General features: G+C 41.6%; 1 protein-coding gene across 2 annotated transcripts; it reads left to right on the top strand.

The window, feature by feature from the left end:
- Positions 1-439: 439 nt before the first annotated feature.
- Positions 440-17,959, top strand: LOC109913924 (pyrroline-5-carboxylate reductase 1, mitochondrial-like). Of its 2 annotated transcripts, XM_020513487.2 has the most exons (7): positions 440-739; positions 6,689-6,759; positions 8,154-8,333; positions 9,806-10,027; positions 14,216-14,308; positions 14,639-14,802; positions 15,565-17,959. In XM_020513487.2, the coding sequence occupies exons 1-7, from the start codon at positions 673-675 to the stop codon at positions 15,704-15,706; spliced, it is 939 nt and encodes a 312-aa protein (XP_020369076.1). In that variant the 5' UTR covers positions 440-672; the 3' UTR covers positions 15,707-17,959. The 2 variants fall into 2 exon arrangements, with proteins under 2 accessions (XP_020369076.1, XP_048466882.1); XM_048610925.1 differs by lacking the exon at positions 440-739 and having other exon boundaries at positions 5,425-6,759.
- The last annotated feature ends 6 nt before the right edge of the window (positions 17,960-17,965 follow it).

Raw genomic sequence — 17,965 nt, forward strand, 5'->3', positions numbered from 1 at the left:
TGGCCCAGCCAGTGGTGCCCTCATCCTGTGGATAAATGAAAGAAAACATGCTTAGTGTCTCATCTGAAAGGCAGTGACTCCGACAGTGCAGCATCATCTGAGTTACTGAGATGGGGATGGCAGCCATGGTATTTGTGCTCAAATCGCTCGCCAGTAAAAGACAAGCCACCGTCCCGGCTAGCGCCTTGTTGGGCAAGTGGCGCTTTTGGTGCAGTATCATGCCAGTAAGAGAGGCACATTCACCCAGAGAGACAGAAAGCGCTGGTGAGATGATGCAATGTGGGCTCACGTCGCGGGGCTCAATGTAACTTTATCCCAGGAGCCCGCCCTTCTCTTTCCTTATTGGTTTCTGACGAGCAGATGGGCGGGTCCTGGCTATAACACTCAAACCCATTGGTCGATGCGGCTGTCGCTCTGGAGAGATATAAAAAAGTGTCGGTTGATTCGATACGTTTCCGAGCCACGTTGTCGGAGTTAGTTCCCCCAGGAGCAGGGCGGCTGCTTTTCGTTGGGGAATCTGGACGTTAGCTTACCTTTAAGGAGCTATTTCATCGAGGAGATCGACTGGACTCCTTTCCGGGAAGTCTGACTGATTTCGGGTTTGTGTTTTGCGTTCCAGGTAAAACGTTTCTGGACATCACCTTCCGGACTGCCATCACAAAAGAATAAGAAATGAGTGTTGGATTCATTGGAGCCGGCCAGTTGGCCTTCGCTTTAGCCCGAGGCTTCACAGCCGCAGGTGAGACTTTCCCCGGGGGGACAGGTAGCTCTGCTGTGGGGTGTGTTCTTCGCGGGTGACTCGGAAACGTTGCTGGGAGCTTCAGTTGCTGCAGTGTTTGCAGACCAGTGTCCTATTGACTGGCCAATTTATTCCCTTGGGGGACCACACGTCTTGGTCTCCATCTCCTTTCTTGGCCCTGTATAAGACCATAAGAAATCGGAACATGATTAGGCCGCTCGGCCCCTCAAGACCACTCAGTAAGATCATAGATGACCTGATATTCCTCACGTCCACTTTCCTGCCCTTTCCCTGTAACCCTTGGTTTCCCGACTTCTCGTTACCTGTGCTATGTCTGACATCACATCTTGGGACCAGTCACATCTTCTTTCAGTCCAGCCTGAGCGAAATGTTATTGGGATTGTGGTCAACTCCAACTCTGGCCTATTGCCACCCCTTCCTATGGCTCAGCGCCCTCTATTTCACCATTTTTTTTGTCTCCCCCGCCTACTAAATCATTCGTAACTTTAATATCATGCCCCTGAACCTCCCTTTCCCACTCTCAGCGTAAAAGTGCTCTTTGTTAATGTTGCATCCCTCCACCCATGACCAATGCTGACCTTATTAGGTGATACAGACTCTAATTCTTACATTTCACCACTGCAGCAGGTTCTGTCTCTGGCTGCGCTCATTCCACTCAAAAGCTGATTTTTGATTCACTCGTGTTCATTTTGGACATGGTTAAGCCAGTGTGTGAATTGCTGCTCCCAATCTCTCTCCCTCCTTCTATAAACTTGAGCTTGCCCCAAACTCTACTTCAAGTGATTTGTTCTCAAACCCACCACTGTTGTCCTTGCTGACATCTTTGGACTTGTGATTCACTGAGGAATTGATTCTGGTCTAGAAATAACTCCTTTCCATATTGTGATCTTGTCCCATTGTGTAGTCCTTTGAGCTCTCCAGTGGTCCAACATCAGCTGCCTCCTCCTGCTAGATGCCACCAGCAATGACAGTCTCTGTCATGCTGTTCGCAGCTTCCTTCTGATATTTTCAAACATGTCCTCTAGACACATCCTCGAAACTGAAATTTTAATCATCCCTCTTAGTCTCTTTCTCCTCTCTGGTTTGATATTTTATTCCTGCTGTGACTTAGGCAGTACTTTTTGAGAGGTTTTCCTGTGTTTATAGACCTTCTCATGTAAGGTGATGTCGTTCAGGAGCTATGATGTATGATTGTTTAGAGTGGTGGCTGAAAGCTTCTATTCAGAAGAAGGGTTGTCACTCTTCTTTCTTTTAAGACCAAGCATTGTTACCATAGGTTAATCCACTGTTCTTGTTCACAGGGATGTAGCTGTAAGGCAATCTGTGTGACACCAGTAGCTGAAACTCAAGTAATTTGCTTATTGGTTCCTTTTGTGCATTGCATAATGTTCCCCGTTGTTTTGGAGCTGATGAAACTGTAGAAAATAAGATGCTGAGTTTATTGAAGGTTCTGCTCCTGCTGGTGGGATACAGACTGGAGTTGGAATCTCTCTCAAGACGAGAGTGAGGACATTGAGGGTTTGTAATCATAGTAAGTCTATTGCACAGAGAGGCCTTAGTACACTGGATCTATGCCAGCTGGAAAATGAATCAACCAGCTTCCTCCACTTCCCAGAATTTAGTCAATGGCCCAACAGGTTATGCCATATAATCCAGATTCCTTTTAAGAGTGGAGGGTTTCTGCCTTGCCTTTTTTAGGCAATGTGTCCAGACCCATACCAACCTCTTCCTTTTAATGTTTCTGCCAATCGCTTCTTAAAATCTAAAGTAAAGTCACTGTAGTCCATAGGACTGTTTGGAGAGTTGACTGTCCCTGATCGCTAACCTCACTGCTGAGGTGAATAGTTTCTTCCATTCACTCTAGTCAGACTTGTCTCTCACCTTTGTAGACCTTACTCAAATCCCCAACTCAGCCTCCTCTCTTCAAAGGAGAAAAACTTCAGACTACCCAATATTTATTCATCGCTGCATTTTGCCGGTTCTGGCAACATCCTGGTAAATCTTCTGTGCACCCTGTCTAATGCAGTTGGATCTTTTCTGCAGTGTAATGACCAGAACTGCATACAATGCTTTAGTGGCCTGACTAATGATTAACATGATTCCAGCATAATTTTCCCACTCTTTTATATTCTGTATCTGGGCAGCACAGTGCTGCCTTACAGCACCGGGAACCCGGGTTTGATTCTGCCCTCTGCGACTGTGGAGTTGGCACATTCTCCCAGTGTCTGAGTGGGTTTCCTCCTAGTGCTCAAGTTGGCTCCCACAGTCCAAAGATGTGCAGGTTAGATGGATTGGGCATGCTAAAGTGCCCGTTGTGTTCAGGTATGTGCAGACTAGGTGGATTAGTTGTGGGAAATCCGGGGTTACAGGGATAGGGTAGGGGTGTGTCCACACTGTAGACTATCAATATATAAAAATACAAGCAGAGGAATCCTTATGCTTTCTTAATTGCCTCATTGACCTGCCGTATCTTCAGGAGTCTGTAAATATTCACGCCAAGATCCTGTACTTCCTTGAAACAACTCAGCCACCTTCCACTAATTGTGTTTTTCTCTGCCTTGTTTGACCTTTTAAAGTACACCACCTCTCACTTCAAGTTGAATTCCATTTGCCACTTTTCTGCCCACCTGATCAGTCCATTGATACCTTTCTGCGCTGTACAACTATTCTCCAAAATATCAATCAGGGGGCCTATTTTTATGTTGTCTCTGAATGTCTTGAACATGCTTCCCACATCTCTGTACAAATCTCTAATGTATACCATAAAAAACAGGATCCACCACTGAACCCTGCAGCACCCCACTGGAAACCACTTTCTAGTTGCCAAAAAAAATTGTCAGTAATTATTCTTTGCTTCCTGCCATGGAACCAGTTTTATATCCAGCTTGCTGCATTCACCTGGATTCCAATGGTTTATTCTTTTTAACCAGTCTGCTACAAGGGAGCTTGTCAAAAACACTTTCCTCAACTCCATGTCCATCTCATAAACTGCACTGTTTCCTCAGTCCTCCTCGTCACTTAGTTTCAACTGAAGTTAGTCAAGCACAATTTTCCCTTAACAAATCCATGCTGATTATTGTTACAACAATGCTTTATTTTTAATATTGCTTGGAAGATTTGAGTTTTGAAGGATTGTGGAGGTAGCAATTTCAAAGTTTCGAGGTTTAATCTTACCTTTAATATCCTCCTAATGCTAGAGGAATTTATAGATCGAGGGTGAGATGAGGCTGTGGAGGAATATGAAGATGAGGGCATTGATTTTTAAATTCAGTGCTGTGATAGGCAGGATATAGACAAGCAGAAACCAGTCTGTATCATCTGTACCATTAAGAAGTCATGTTATCTTCCCCCCCCCCTCCCCCTACTCTGGTAGCAATAATTAGCAGTCAATTGATGTTGTGCTTTGAGTACAGTTCACAGTTCAATAGAAAATCCTTCTCAATTTGAGCAACAGTGATCAGTAGTGGAGTCGTGGAAAATGCATCAGTGAACTTTTGGAGAATTGCTAGCTGTGACCTTTGAAATCCCTTGCTGCCATTTGTTTCAAAATAATGGTATAGTCTGAGTTATTGAGCAACTCTACAGGAGATTTGTTAGCATGTTAGATAAGACTGGGGATAAGTCCTAGTGAGTTTCAGGGTTGGAGGTGGGATGGAGGAGACCTTTTGTATTAAGACAGGAGGATGGAAACTCTGCCACTTTCCCACCTCTCATAGAGTGGGGTGGGAGGGGCTTTCTTAAAATTCACTCATGGCATGAGTGAAAAGCCTGCCCCGAATTTGCTGTCATCATCCCCACCTCTCTGACTCCACTTCAGTTGGTGCCTTACATCCTGGGAACTCCATCTCCAATTCACAGAATCTGATCATAGCATTGTCACAGTGCAGAAGGAGGCCATTTGGCCTGTCAAGTAAACACTGGCTTGGATCATATTGTCTTAGTGCCAAATTGCTGCCTGTTCCTCATAACCCTGCACATTATTAAAATTGAAACAATCAAGAATGTTTCAATTGAACTAGTGCTGCCTGGAAGGATGGTGGCGGCATTCCAAATCTGAGCCATGAAATTTTCCCCACCATACACTTGTTTCTTTTGCAGACCACTGTAAATCTATAGCCTCCTGATCCCATGATCCTTTTACAAGTGGGCACAGTTTCTCCCTATCCACTCTGTTTGAACCCCTCGGATTTTGAAAATTTCTATTCAATTTCCTCTTCACCTTCTCTTGAATGAAAGCATTCTCCCATCTGTCTTCATAACTGAAGTGTCTCATCCTTCAGCCACTCTCATGTAAAGCTCTTCTGCACTCTCCCCAGTGCATTCGTACCCTTGCTATTGTATGGCATTCAGAACTTCTGAGGTCTAACCAGTGTTTTAAGAGTTCATCACAACCTTCCGGCTCTTGTACTCAACACCCTTATGAATGAAGCCTAGAGTATTGTGCTTTATTAACAGCTCTTTACCTGTCTGGCTACCTTCAAATCTTTAAGTACCTATGCCCTAGTTTTCTATCTGCTCCTGCACATCTCTTAGTTTAAAACTTCAATGGTAGTATTCCATCATCCTCTGTTTACAATGCTTCCAGGTTTTTGGGTTTCTGTGAACTTTTGAAATTGTTCCCTGCACACTATGCTCTAGTTCATTGTTATAATGCAATAGTGGCTGAAATGTAGGAACAGGAAGAGGTCCTCCAGCTTATTGAGCTAGTCCCACTAATCTGCAGGATCATGGTTGATCTTCTGTTTCAGCACCATACTTCTCCTCTCTACACATACCCCTGATCCCTTTAGCTTCTCAAATCTATCCATTTCTTCCTTACTCAGTGAATGGCCTGGTGCTGTTGGTAGTGCAAGGAGGTAACTCTTGGGGGTGGAATATCCACCTCCTGGCTCAGCCATGCAACAACTAAATGACCCTTTGGAAATCAACTCCAGTGGCAGGGTTCCTATTACTAGTAGATTGTTGGGAGTCCCAATAGATTTTGTAATGGATAATGGTTTTGGGGTGGGTTTAGAGTTACTGCTGTGATTTTAAATTCTGCTTTGTTTTGCAGAGATGGTGATTTAGCTGATACTGCTGCTCATCCATGGGAGGAATATAAAACAGAATTGCAGTATTGACTGAGCTGTCATTGGTGATTGCTTCACAATGTTTTAACAGTTTCTAAAAACAATTGTAGTTGAGGATGATCATTAACCTGAAATAAATGAGTTTCCAACTGAGCCTTTTATTTTGGGGGGGTTAGTGCATTGTCAAAGAGCTCATAGCACAGAACACTGATGGTAACACAGAGGTTCTGAGTTTAAATTCTGACATGATCACTCTGAAAGATTCTTCATCATGGTGAAAGGTTGGGGTTGTTTTCTTTGAAACAGAGGCTGAGGGGAGTTTTAATTCCACAGCATAATATTATGATGGACATCAGTGGAGTGGCTTAGAGGCAGATTTCCCACCAGCCCTAAGGGTGACAGGGGCAGAAGCCCTCACATTTGAGAAGCATTAAGATCTGCACCTGTGATGCTAAAGCATACAAGGTTATGGCCACAGTGCTGGAAAATGGGATTAGAATAATTAGTGGTTGTTCTTGACTGGCATAGATTCAACGGGCCGAAGGGCCTTTCTTTTTTGGGCCGTAGACCACTAGACTCTGACCTGTCTCCTGTAGGAAATAGGTCAATTGGAGGCATTGACTTAAAGCGCTTTGTGAAAGGATTAAAATAAGTTTCAGAATTTGTTTTTCATACAGAGGGTGATGGGTGTCTGGCACTGAAAGGGCAATGAAGGCAAGATTCCCCAGTGTGTTTGGAAAAACACTTAGATGTGCATTGAAGCGGCATAACCCACAGGGTCACAGTCAAGAACTGGATGGTGCTTTTCTTCCCATTTTAATTGAATTTCATTTCCTGAAACACAGTTTCTCCTCCTCAGGTGTCTTAGCTGCTCACAAGATTACAGCAAGTTCGCCAGACCAGGATTTGCCCACTGTTGGAGGTCTGAGGGTATGAGGCACTGTTTGCTTTTCCAGTCCACTGTAACACTAACCCTTTTTTTCACTTTGTGGGGCCGAGCATAACGAATCTTGTGAAAACGACCTTCGCTGGCTGTGCACAACATAGCGTGGTATGTGTGTCTCTGTGTGTGAATGTCCCACCTGTGTTTACATATCAGGGTTGTTTCTAGCTGTGCTGCAGTGTAAATTTTAGCATAGGTATTCTTCTAACTGTGTGACAGTGCTGGGGCTGAGGCAGTATTGGAGAGTTCATGCTTAAAATGCTTCAATTATTTCTGCTGGACCTGCAAACTGACTTCTGTTTTGACCTATGTCAGTTTTTCCATCCAATCTGGTTTCGCTTTGTTCTGCATTGCCCTCAAAGGAAATTGTTGCCTTAAGAGCAGTTTGCTAAATCTCTCTTTTTTTTTTGAGTTAAGATTTTTCTTTCGAAAGAAACCAGCAGTGACAGCCTGCTGTACAAAGCAAACAGTCTGCTGTGCACTCTAAACACGTGACTCCCTGTTGCCTAAACCTCAATCGATTTGTGTCTATCACTAGAGTGGCAGAAAAATAACACTGCCAAAATGATCACTCCCTGTTTACAAATCTGCTGCATTGAGTCACCAAAGTACTCAGTAGAATTTCACGTAGAGATGATTAGCAAATAATTATAAAAGGGCATGTTGCATTTTCAAAACTGGAATTAATCACATTTGACTGTTCATGCAGAGTGTAGGAGATGGTTGCAAATTCAGATTTGCATTCAACTTGCAGGAACATCCGCAACTTTGAGGAGAAGGAACAAAGCAAGGCATGAAGACTTTAGTAAAACTTCTTATATCCTCCTTGCAATCGAATCTCCTGAATAAGCAGAGCAGTGTTACCGAATCTCTGATCTGGTTCGTGCTCTTGTGATTTGATAATGATGTCAGAAAGCTTTTTCACATAAAAGGATGCGGAATCACCTGGAATTTTTTTCCCTTTCAAAATCGGAGTTTGGTGGGAGATGGCCGGAGTTCAATTGACAATTTCAAAACTTACATTGGTAGATCTTTGTTTTTTCAGTAGCATTAAGAGTCTCCGAATGAATGCAGGAAAATGGAGTTAATTGGAAGATGGAGCATGCCATGGGGTCTGGCTGTCCTAGTCATGGTCTTATGACTTTACTTGTTGAAGCTGTTCCTGAAAAGGAGGGAGTGAATGGGACCAAGTCCAGTCTGAGATCAGTGGTTCTGATCGCTCCAATGACTTTTATGACGTTTTAACCACAGACAGAATGTCTATTGAATCATTGTGGTTTGCATAATTGTATTTTAACTTTAGGGAAGTGAGTTAGAAAAACTGAATTGTGTGTGATGCACATTCATTAATCTTTCCAGTTCTTTTTCTTTAATTTTGTAGAAACTTGGTGTCAATTTCTCCCTGAGCAACAAGGAGACTGTTCAAAAGAGCGATGTACTATTTCTTGCTGTCAAGCCACCCATTATCCCCTTCGTACTGGATGAAATTGCTCCTGATATTGAAGACCGCCACTTGATTGTGTCTTGTGCTGCTGGAGTCACCATTAACTCCATAGAGAAGGTAGGGCTTGAGTCTAATGATTTTTCACTTGAATTTTGTTTAAGTACCAGTACAGTCATTAAAATGTCAGTGCAATTGTGAATTTAGGAAGATCTGAGGTTATGGTTTATGATGTTTGTGGAGCTAATTTCTGTACAATGTAAAAGAAATTTGTGTGAAATATTTGATAAAGAAAATTTAAAAGTTGAATGGGTTAAAGTTCTTCCAGAGTGAGTGCAGGTCTGCCATGATGAATACCCTCCTGTGTTGTCACATTCAATGAATGCCAATTGGCCCACATCACTTGATGTGGAGAATGACCTTTTGTTTGGGGGCACACAGGCATCATTTCAGATACAGCATTCCACGAGGAGCAATGCGATGAGTAACTAAGCTCACCCGCTTGCTCGGTGGCTGATTGAAAGAAATTTGTTCAGGATAATTTGCACTGAAAAATGTCTTTGCTTTCAGTTTTATAGTCTGTGTTTCAAACACTTTTTTTATGGTTCAATTTTCAGACTGTTTTGACACGTCTGTGCGGATTCAGATTCCCAGTGGACGCACTGAGTCCCAGTTTCTGGACTGAACTGCGAAGTGCACAATCAGTGTATAAGATAGCAGCTCAATGCCTCTGCCCCAAGCCCTGACATGTTGCTTCTCCAAATGGAATATTAATGTATGTGAAAGCTGGTGACCACTACAGGCTTTAGGTTGAGAATAAAGTATGGGAAGAAGAAAATGCTAAATTCTTACAAACTTGACAACTGCAAAGGTTGTTTTAGAAATTTAGCTGGCTGTTTGTGGTTTTTAAATTCAGCTACATTGTAGAATGCGTGTCACACGCCAAATGTCTTGCCATCAATCTGGTTATGGTCTAATAGTTTAAAGTAACGTTATATTTTTAACATGCAAAAACATGGAAATCAGCAATGTTGAAAATAGAGTAACTGTCTTACAGCAGTAGCTGGGTGCTACAGATTTACTGAGTACTGACTCCCTTGGCCATTCCAAACAACTGCAATACACGCTCTCAATGCTTTCTGATAATGTCATGAGTGCCTCCTCACCACATGGATCTAGTTGACTGGCAGTGCAGGCTAGTGGGACTGACTCTCTCCTACCTGCTCTGTGTACTTTTGAAGGAAAGATTCTTCCTCCATCTATCCTGTTTTGAAAGCTGTGTGCAGTAGGAGTCTCCAAGTGAATGAAGTCCTCCTGACCTGGTTAGCATTCAGAATGCAGTCTATTTACATTGAAGGACTCCACCTATAATTTTAAGTAACTACTTGATAAACTCAAGGCAGAGATTTATTCAAAGGAATGGTAGCTAAATGTGAGGTAGAAAGGCATAAAAGGATGTAGTGATGTGATTCTACAAAGAGGGATGAGAAGAAACTGGGATAGGCCAATTGGGCTGAATGGCCTGCCATTATGTAAATAGGTTATACAGTTTAGCTATGGCACTTTTTTTACATAGCTGCTTGGTATTGCAGAAACTGTCCTCTGTGCACCAATTCCCGAAAGTGATCCGCTTGATGACCAACACCCCTGTGATTGTACGAGAGGGGGCTACGGTGTATGCCACAGGAACGCACGCAGAGGTCGAAGACGGGAACCTGTTGGAGCAACTGATGGCCAGTGTCGGGTACTGTGTGGAGGTGGAGGAGGATCTGATTGATGCAGTCACTGGGCTCAGTGGCAGTGGCCCTGCCTATGTATGTACCAAGCCTGTCCCTTTTGGGGCACAAAATACAGCCATCAACAAGTGCTCAAATTTGAGAAACTAAAGGGCCAGAGAAACACCATTTTCCACAAGATTCTTAGAACAATGTGGGATGAGGAACATCAGTAATGTAGTTTTTTTTTAAACTACTACTTCTTTCCAAGAAAGTCACAAAAAGTACATGAATTGTGAAGGCAGGAGCAGAATCTCCAGGGACACTACTCCAGATTCTCAGTATCATCAGTCAGGACAGCAAGCCATGTACAATATTTTAAATGCAGTTATGAATAAGAACCTGAGGGGAGGCAATACCTAGTGGTATTATTGCTGGACTGTTAATCAGGAGCAAAAACAGAAGTTGCTGGAAAAGCTCAGCAGTTCTGGCAGCATGTGTGAAGAAAAAAAAATCAGTTAATGTTTCGGGTCTGGTGACCCTTCAGAACTGTTCTGAAGAAGGGTCTCTGGACCTGAAATGACTATTTTTTTTCTCTTTCGGTTTTTGTTAATCCAGGAGACCCTGGTTTGCATCCTGCTATGATAGATTGTGGAATTTGAATTCAATTTTAAAAAAACCCATGAATCCATTGTCGATTGTTAAGAAAAATCCATCTGATTCACTGATGTGCTTTAGGGAAGGAAAGAGCCATCCTTGCGTGGTCTGGTCTAACATGTGACTCCAGAACCACAGCAATGTGGTGACTCTTAACTGCTCTCTGGGTAATTAGGAATGGGCAATAAATGAGAACCTATCCAGTAATGCCGTCATCCCATGAATGGATTTTTTAAAAAAAAACTCATAATGTAAAGCATTTCCAATACAGGCCATTAGTCTCTTGAGCGTAAGCACACAACACAAAGATAACCAGATTAAAGATCTACATAACACATCTGATATCCCAAATTCATTCAGTAACTACTTGTTATCATGTAGATAGATTGAAGAAGCTGGGACTGTTTACCTTGGTGAAGAGAAGGTTGAGAGGTGCTTTTGAGGGGTATTCAGTAACAGAAATGACAGAGTACATCAGGGGAAGGTAGAAAGATTGGGAATGAGGATACAGTTAAGGTAATACTGGCAAAAGAAGCAATGGAGATGTGAGGAAAATATCTTCCAATGCAGCAAGTAGCTGGTTGTTGGAATGTGCTGCCTATGTGTGGTGGTGAGAGGTTCAATTGAGGCATTCAAGAGGAAGTTGGATTGTTATCTGAAAGGAAGGAATATGCAGGTTCATAGGGAGAAGGTGGAGGAATGATACTAGGTGTATTGCTCACTCAGAGAACCAGTACAGACATGATGGGCCAAATGGTCACCTTCTCTACTATAATGATTCTGAGAAAAGATGGGGGTAAATTGCAAGATGTTTACAATGATGGGGATGAGTTTGAAGAAGACCTGAGAGGTTTGTGTGGAGTATAAACATTAGTGTTAACTAGTTGGGCTGAATGGCTTATTTCTATTTAATTCCTAGATGTAAACTTGCATTTTAAAGATATTTAGTAGGAAATCTTTTTTTCTTCCTTCTTGTGCAAACCTTTGTTTTACTTCCATTCATCATTTGGCTTTGTAAAATGTTTTGAGAAGAAGAAATATCAAGTGATTTTGTTTTATCATTCCCATGCGAATTAATTCACTTATTCTTACACCACAATCTTTGGACCTCCTTATTCAAGTAAGTATCTTTAGATCTTAACTTGTGTTTGGGCCATTTTTGATTTTTTTCAGTCTCTCATTTCTGAACAGTCCTCTTGTTTTACTAAGCCTTTAGATTATAGAGATGTATAGCTTGGAAACAGGCACTTTGGTCCAGCTCATCCTTGCCAACCAGATTTCCTAAATTTAATCTAATCTCATTTGGCCCATATCTCTCTCAACCCTTTCTACTCATGTACCCATCCAGCCGCCTCTTTAAATGTTGTAAGTGTACCAGCCTCCTCCACCACCTCTAGCAGCTCACTTCCTTGATGCACCACCCTCCATGTGAAAACGTTGTCCCTTAGGTCCCTCTTAAATCCTTCCCCTTTAACCTTAAACCAATGCCTTCTAGTCTTGGACTTCTCTACCTTGGGGAAAAGACTTTGGCTATTCAGCCTATCCATGCCCCTCATGACCTTTATAAACCTCTATAAGGTCACCCCTCAGCCTCTCCCTATAGCTCAAACTCCAATCCTGGCAACATTTGTATACATCTTTTCTGAATACTTTCAAGTTTCACAACATCTTCCCTGTAGCAAGGAGACCAGAATTGCATATATTATTCCAAAAGTGGCCTAACCAATGTCCTGTAGAGCTGCAACATGACCTCCCAACTCCTATACTCAGTGCACTGACCAATAAAGGCAAATGTACCAAATGCCTTCACTACTGAATCACCTTGTGACTCCACCTTCAAGCAACTATGAACCTGCATTCCAAGGTCTCTTTGTTCAGCAACACTCCCCAGGATTTCTTATCATTAATTGTATAAGACCTGCCCTGATTTGCATTTCCAGAATGCAGCATACACAAATATCTAAATTAAATTCCATCTGCCACTTCTTGGCCCATTGGCCCCCCGATGAAGGTCGCGTTGTTCTCTGAGGTAACCTTCTTTGCTATCCACTACACCACCAATTTTGGTGTCTGCTTTTTTCCCCCCTTATTTATTAATGGGATGAGGATGTCCTGGCTAGGCAGCATTTATTGTCCATCCCTAATTGCCCAGAGGGCAGTTCAGAGTTAACCACATTGCTGTAAGGTATGACCAGGTAAGGATAGCAGTTTCCTTCCTTAAAGGACATTAGTGAACCAGGTGGGTTTTTATGACCATCGACAATGGATTCATGGTCGTCATTAGATTCTTAATTCCAGATACTTTTAGAGTTCAAATTCCACCATCTGCCATGGCGGGATTTGAACCTGGGTCTCCAGAATGTTATCCAGGTCTCTGGATTAACAGTCCAGTGATAATACCACTAGGCCATTGCCTCCCCTGCAAACTTACTAAGCATACATCATCTATTCAGATCCAATTCATTTATATAAATGACAAAAAGCAATGGGCCAAGCACTGAACATTGCGGCACACCACTGGTCACAGGCTTCCAGTCTGAAAACCAATCCTCCACCACTACCCTCTATCTCCGACCTTAAAGCCAATTTTGTATCGCTCTCCGTGAATTCGATGCGCCTAATCTTGCTAACCAGTCTACCATGTGGAATGTTGTTGAACATCTTAATGAAGTCGACGTATACAACATCCATTACTCAGCCTTCATCTATCTTCTTTTGTCACTCCGTCAAAAAACTCAATCAAGTTAGTAAGACATGACTTCCATGCACGATGCCATGTTGACTATCCCTAATCAATTCTTATCTTTCCAAATACATGCAAATCCTGTCCCTCAGAATCCCCTCCAATGTACCCATTACTACATAGCTTAATAAAACCTCCCAAGGAAATTTTGTGAAGAAATTTGAGAAGGCAGGTGATTGTCAAAGTTTCCAATATTTGTTTCCCATCTCTTTCTCAGCCTGTCTCATCTAAACATGAGCTTATCTAAAACTCAATTTTCCCCCACCTAATTTATACCAATTCCTTTTCTTTCATCTATCCGTCACTCCTAGTCCCCTGTTCTCTATTGGGTTTAGATCTGACAACATCTGTTGTATAATTAGTTTTAAATCCTTCCTTGGTCTGAATTATCTTTATTTTTTGTAACCACCTCTGCCTCAACAATCCTGAAATCTCTCTTCTCATCCCTTGTACATCCTCAGTTTTCAACTTCAGTTGTCTCGGATTCAAGCCCTTGCATTATCTCCATAAACCTCTTTCTACCCCCTCCTTTTTAAGCTGCTACTTAACATCCTACCTCTTTGACCAAGCTTGTCATTGCCTGTCCTGAGTATCTCTTCCTTATTTGACTTGATAGTAGATTTTTGTGTTTTTGTTTTGGCACAAAGCACATTGGAAAGTTTACTGCATTAAAGGTGATGTATAATTCAAAGTTGCCAATGTTATAGATGTGTAGATTTTGATTGAGTGACTCTTAGGCGTCCAGAGTGAAATTGTCCACCTCTGAGACAGCTGTGGATCACCTCATCGATGTTGGAGGTTGGTGAGAGGAATGAAAGAAAAGGATTTGCAAATGAGTTGAAGAGTGTATGTTCCACGACAAAGAAATGTAATCTGATTATTTCCAGGCTTTCACAGCAATAGATGCTTTAGCAGATGGTGGAGTGAAGATGGGTCTCACTCGTAGGTTGGCTGTTCGACTTGGTGCTCAAGCATTGCTGGTTAGTAAATCACTGTCATTTCTTAATCTCTCCACCGTTTACCTGCAGTATATATGGATAAAGATCTGCTGGTGTTATTGCCGCTCAGGAGCTGCTCCATTTAAACTTCTGTATTGGTTTTGTGCATCAACTTGCCAGTACGTTATTTGGTTCGAAAATTTGAGTCTTGTCCATTTGAGGTGAAGTAATTGTAATAAGTTACTGATTTGTTCAAATGCAAACCTTTGCAGTAGTTTTTCTGCAACTTTGATTTTCTAAACTTGTGGTGCGTTTTGTTTTAAATGGCAAAGGATTGTAAGTCCTCCATGTTTCTTGTTTCTCTGTCGACAGGGAGCAGCAAAGATGCTGCTGGAGTCAGAACAGCACCCTGGGCAACTGAAAGATAATGTTTGTTCACCAGGTGGTGCAACCATCCATGCTATACACTTCCTGGAGAGCGGGGGGTTCCGCAGTCTACTCATCAATGCTGTTGAGGCATCATGTGTGAGAACAAGGTGTGTGTCTGTTTCGTTTCATTTGTTTTTTGTTTGCCCTTCCCCTGTCAACTGCAAGTCCACCTCTTGTTCACTAATTCCTCTTTTTTGTTTTAGGGAAGGAAACTGCCATCCTTAACTAGTCCAGCCTACATGTGACACCACTCCTAGGTTCCCTCTAATTCTTTCCACTTCTGTGCAGACCTCATACTTTCTGAAACTGTAGGTTGATGCTGGGAACAGTGTTGACCTTTTTTTTAGTGGCTACATAGCTTAAAAGGAGCTTTGCTGCAGACCCACAGATGTGGTTGACTCTTTGGGAATTAGAAATGGGTAATAAATGCTGGTCCAGCCAGTGACACCTGAATCCTGTAAGTGGATTTTAAAAATCTCTAAATTTTTAGGGGAAAAAAAGTTTATTTAAGGTGGCCTCTTTCTCCGTTGTTTCACTAGACTAATTTTGGGATAAGTTTGTTTGGCCCAAGTTACCAACTCCCTTTCTCCTCCTTACCTTCCCTCATCCAGTGCTGCTTCATTGTTTTGTTGAATAACCAAGATTTGATATTGGCTTTCTTGGTGGAAAGAAAGCCTACCTTGCAAATTACTTTTGTTTTGCAAAGGTGTATGTTTGATATGAATGCACAAGTAAAGAGAGCAGACCCTTATCAGGGTGCAGACTGTTCCACACCTTGCTATAAGAATTTATTCCACACATTTCGCAACTTGCTCTTGCACTTATCCATGAGTCCTTTCCTCTTTTATTTTTTCTTCTTCTTTGTTCAGGGAGCTGCAGTGTATGGCTGACCAAGAGACCGTTTCCCCTGCTGCTATCAAAAAGACCACCCTGGACAAGGTGAAACGGACTGCCTCAAAAGCTGGCATCAGCCTCTTCAACAATAAATACCCTGGAAGCAAGAAATTCTAAGTCCAGAATGGTTACTGAAACTGACATTTTAGGCAGGCGAGAATGAAACCTGGGTATTATTACTAATGGTTTGATATATATTCAATGAAGATCAGTGGTTTTGTTTTTGTAACAGCTGTCTACTGATACTGATTTTTAAAATATGAAGGTAAGCATACATACCAAGTTCTGTGGAGACCAATGGTTGACTGTGCCGTCTTTGTGCAAAGTAATATTGGTTGTAATTTTACAGCAGTCTGTTGCTCCCTTTTTTCTTTCCTTCTGAATTATTGTTCCCTAATGCACAAAACCAATATTGATTCTTTTTTGTATGAATTTTCCTGACAAGCAGCGCTTTCGCATTGCTCTCTGCTTAGTCAATTTTTTTTCTTCTCTCTTCGCCCCTTCCCCCACCCCTCTTTTCTTTTTCCCCCCAATGCTGGCACTAGTCCTATTAATTCCATCGATTTCAATTCTGCTAACAACTCATTTTTTTTTTAAACCTGACTTTTGTTTTTCAAAAGGGCATTTTTAATACAATGTCCCTATATACAAGATCAACTACACTACCTTTATCTGTTATTGAAGAAATGAATCAGGTTTGTTGGACTGTTCAGAGTTGACTGTTATTCAAGTGAAAACTAATTGTGTCCTAGAAATCATTTTCAGGGATCTAAACTTTAGCAGAATGGCAGTGGAGATTTCTCCAAAGATGACTGGCATTTTGTCCAGCTGAATGATGATTCAGCATAATGCAGAATGAAACTTGTACTTCATTTGATATGAAACGTGATCACGTCTTGAGATTTAGTTTTCCTGTCCACGATTGGCTAGGGGTGTCCCACCCTTCATTCTCAGACCTCCTGGGAGATGTGCAGCACAGGCTTATGGATCATATTATGAATTTGTAATTAATGGGAAGATTAATTCAGCTATCTTCCAGCTTTAAGTGCACAACTGTTGCCTAGGCTGAAGCAATGATTAATAATTGGACTCTCAAACCTACATATTTATGATTAGAAATATAAATTTTTAATTTGGGCTTTGATCAGATTTCTAACTTTCAAGCGTTTCGATGTCAATACACTTGCCACTTTTTGAATTACTTGTCAATGGCATTGAAGCTTGCTTCAAAGCGAAGTAAGAAATAAGCTTTTTTTTTGTGTAGAATAATTGGACAATCTTGCATACCCCTGGTAACAGGACTATTGTCTGTTCTGGTGTCTCGTACACTTTAGCTATAGAGAAGAAACTTCAGGTCAATAGTGTATTTAGTGTTAATAAAACAAGTGGTGGTAAAGCCTTATTTATATGTGAATTTTATATGCTACATTCACATTTTCTAGCTCAGAACAAAAGATTGAGAGACTTTTGATCTGGTGAATGTTGTGAATTCCTGGAGTGTTTGTGTACTTGTAATGTATGACCTAAAGTAGTGAGTTCCACCCACTTGTCCTAATGGTTAGTGCAAGATACTGTCAATATCCTCCAGGCTAATACTCAATTCTACAGCAGAAGATAAATTGAGCAAAAGAACAGATTTGTAGATCAACAGTTGCTTTGGAAAAATCTCTTTCAGAATGAGATGTCAGGATAGTGCCTTTATATAGTTTCCTACTACTTTAAAAATAAATTCTTCAGGTTTTTAGTGCTACAGAGCTTGCTGCTTATCTAGCAAAGCACAATTGCTGTCCGGTTAATGGTTAGAGGTATTTACTGATGAAAGAAATTAAACTGCAACACCTTTTTTTAAAATATCTGGGCCAGATTGAGGTGATTAGCGAGTCATGGTGTAATTGTGCCAGCAATTGACTTGATAAAAAGTTCACCAATCTGTCGATCTTTTTTTCCAGCTAAGTTCTTCTGATTGCTAGTTTTGTAATTTTTTGAACTTGTTAAATTCGACCTTGCAGAATAAGTCAATGGTATGCTTCCTATATACCAAGAAAATGAAAAATTCTATGATTGGCTGATAATCTTTCTTCTCTTCGAGTCAGTCTTTGCTTTGCAATATTGTACTATTACATGTGGTTTACAAGTGAAACACCAAAAATATTTTAACAGGGCCTGCATTCTTCCCAATGCGCAAATAGAAGTGGAAAAGAAGAGCCTGCCTCTCTCTAATTATGCAGGTCAAGTGGCTACTGACATTGTAGCTGGACAGTCACCTTTTTTTGACTTAAACATTTTTTGCTTTTTAACCCTTGCCAGCTTTTCCTGTTGTCTTTTTTTCACATTTGCGAAATGGCTGTAAGGGGCATCTGCTCAAGAGATTGGACC

Source organism: Rhincodon typus, chromosome 23, assembly GCF_021869965.1.
Source record: "Rhincodon typus isolate 14 chromosome 23, sRhiTyp1.1, whole genome shotgun sequence".
Classification (NCBI taxonomy): domain Eukaryota; kingdom Metazoa; phylum Chordata; class Chondrichthyes; order Orectolobiformes; family Rhincodontidae; genus Rhincodon; species Rhincodon typus.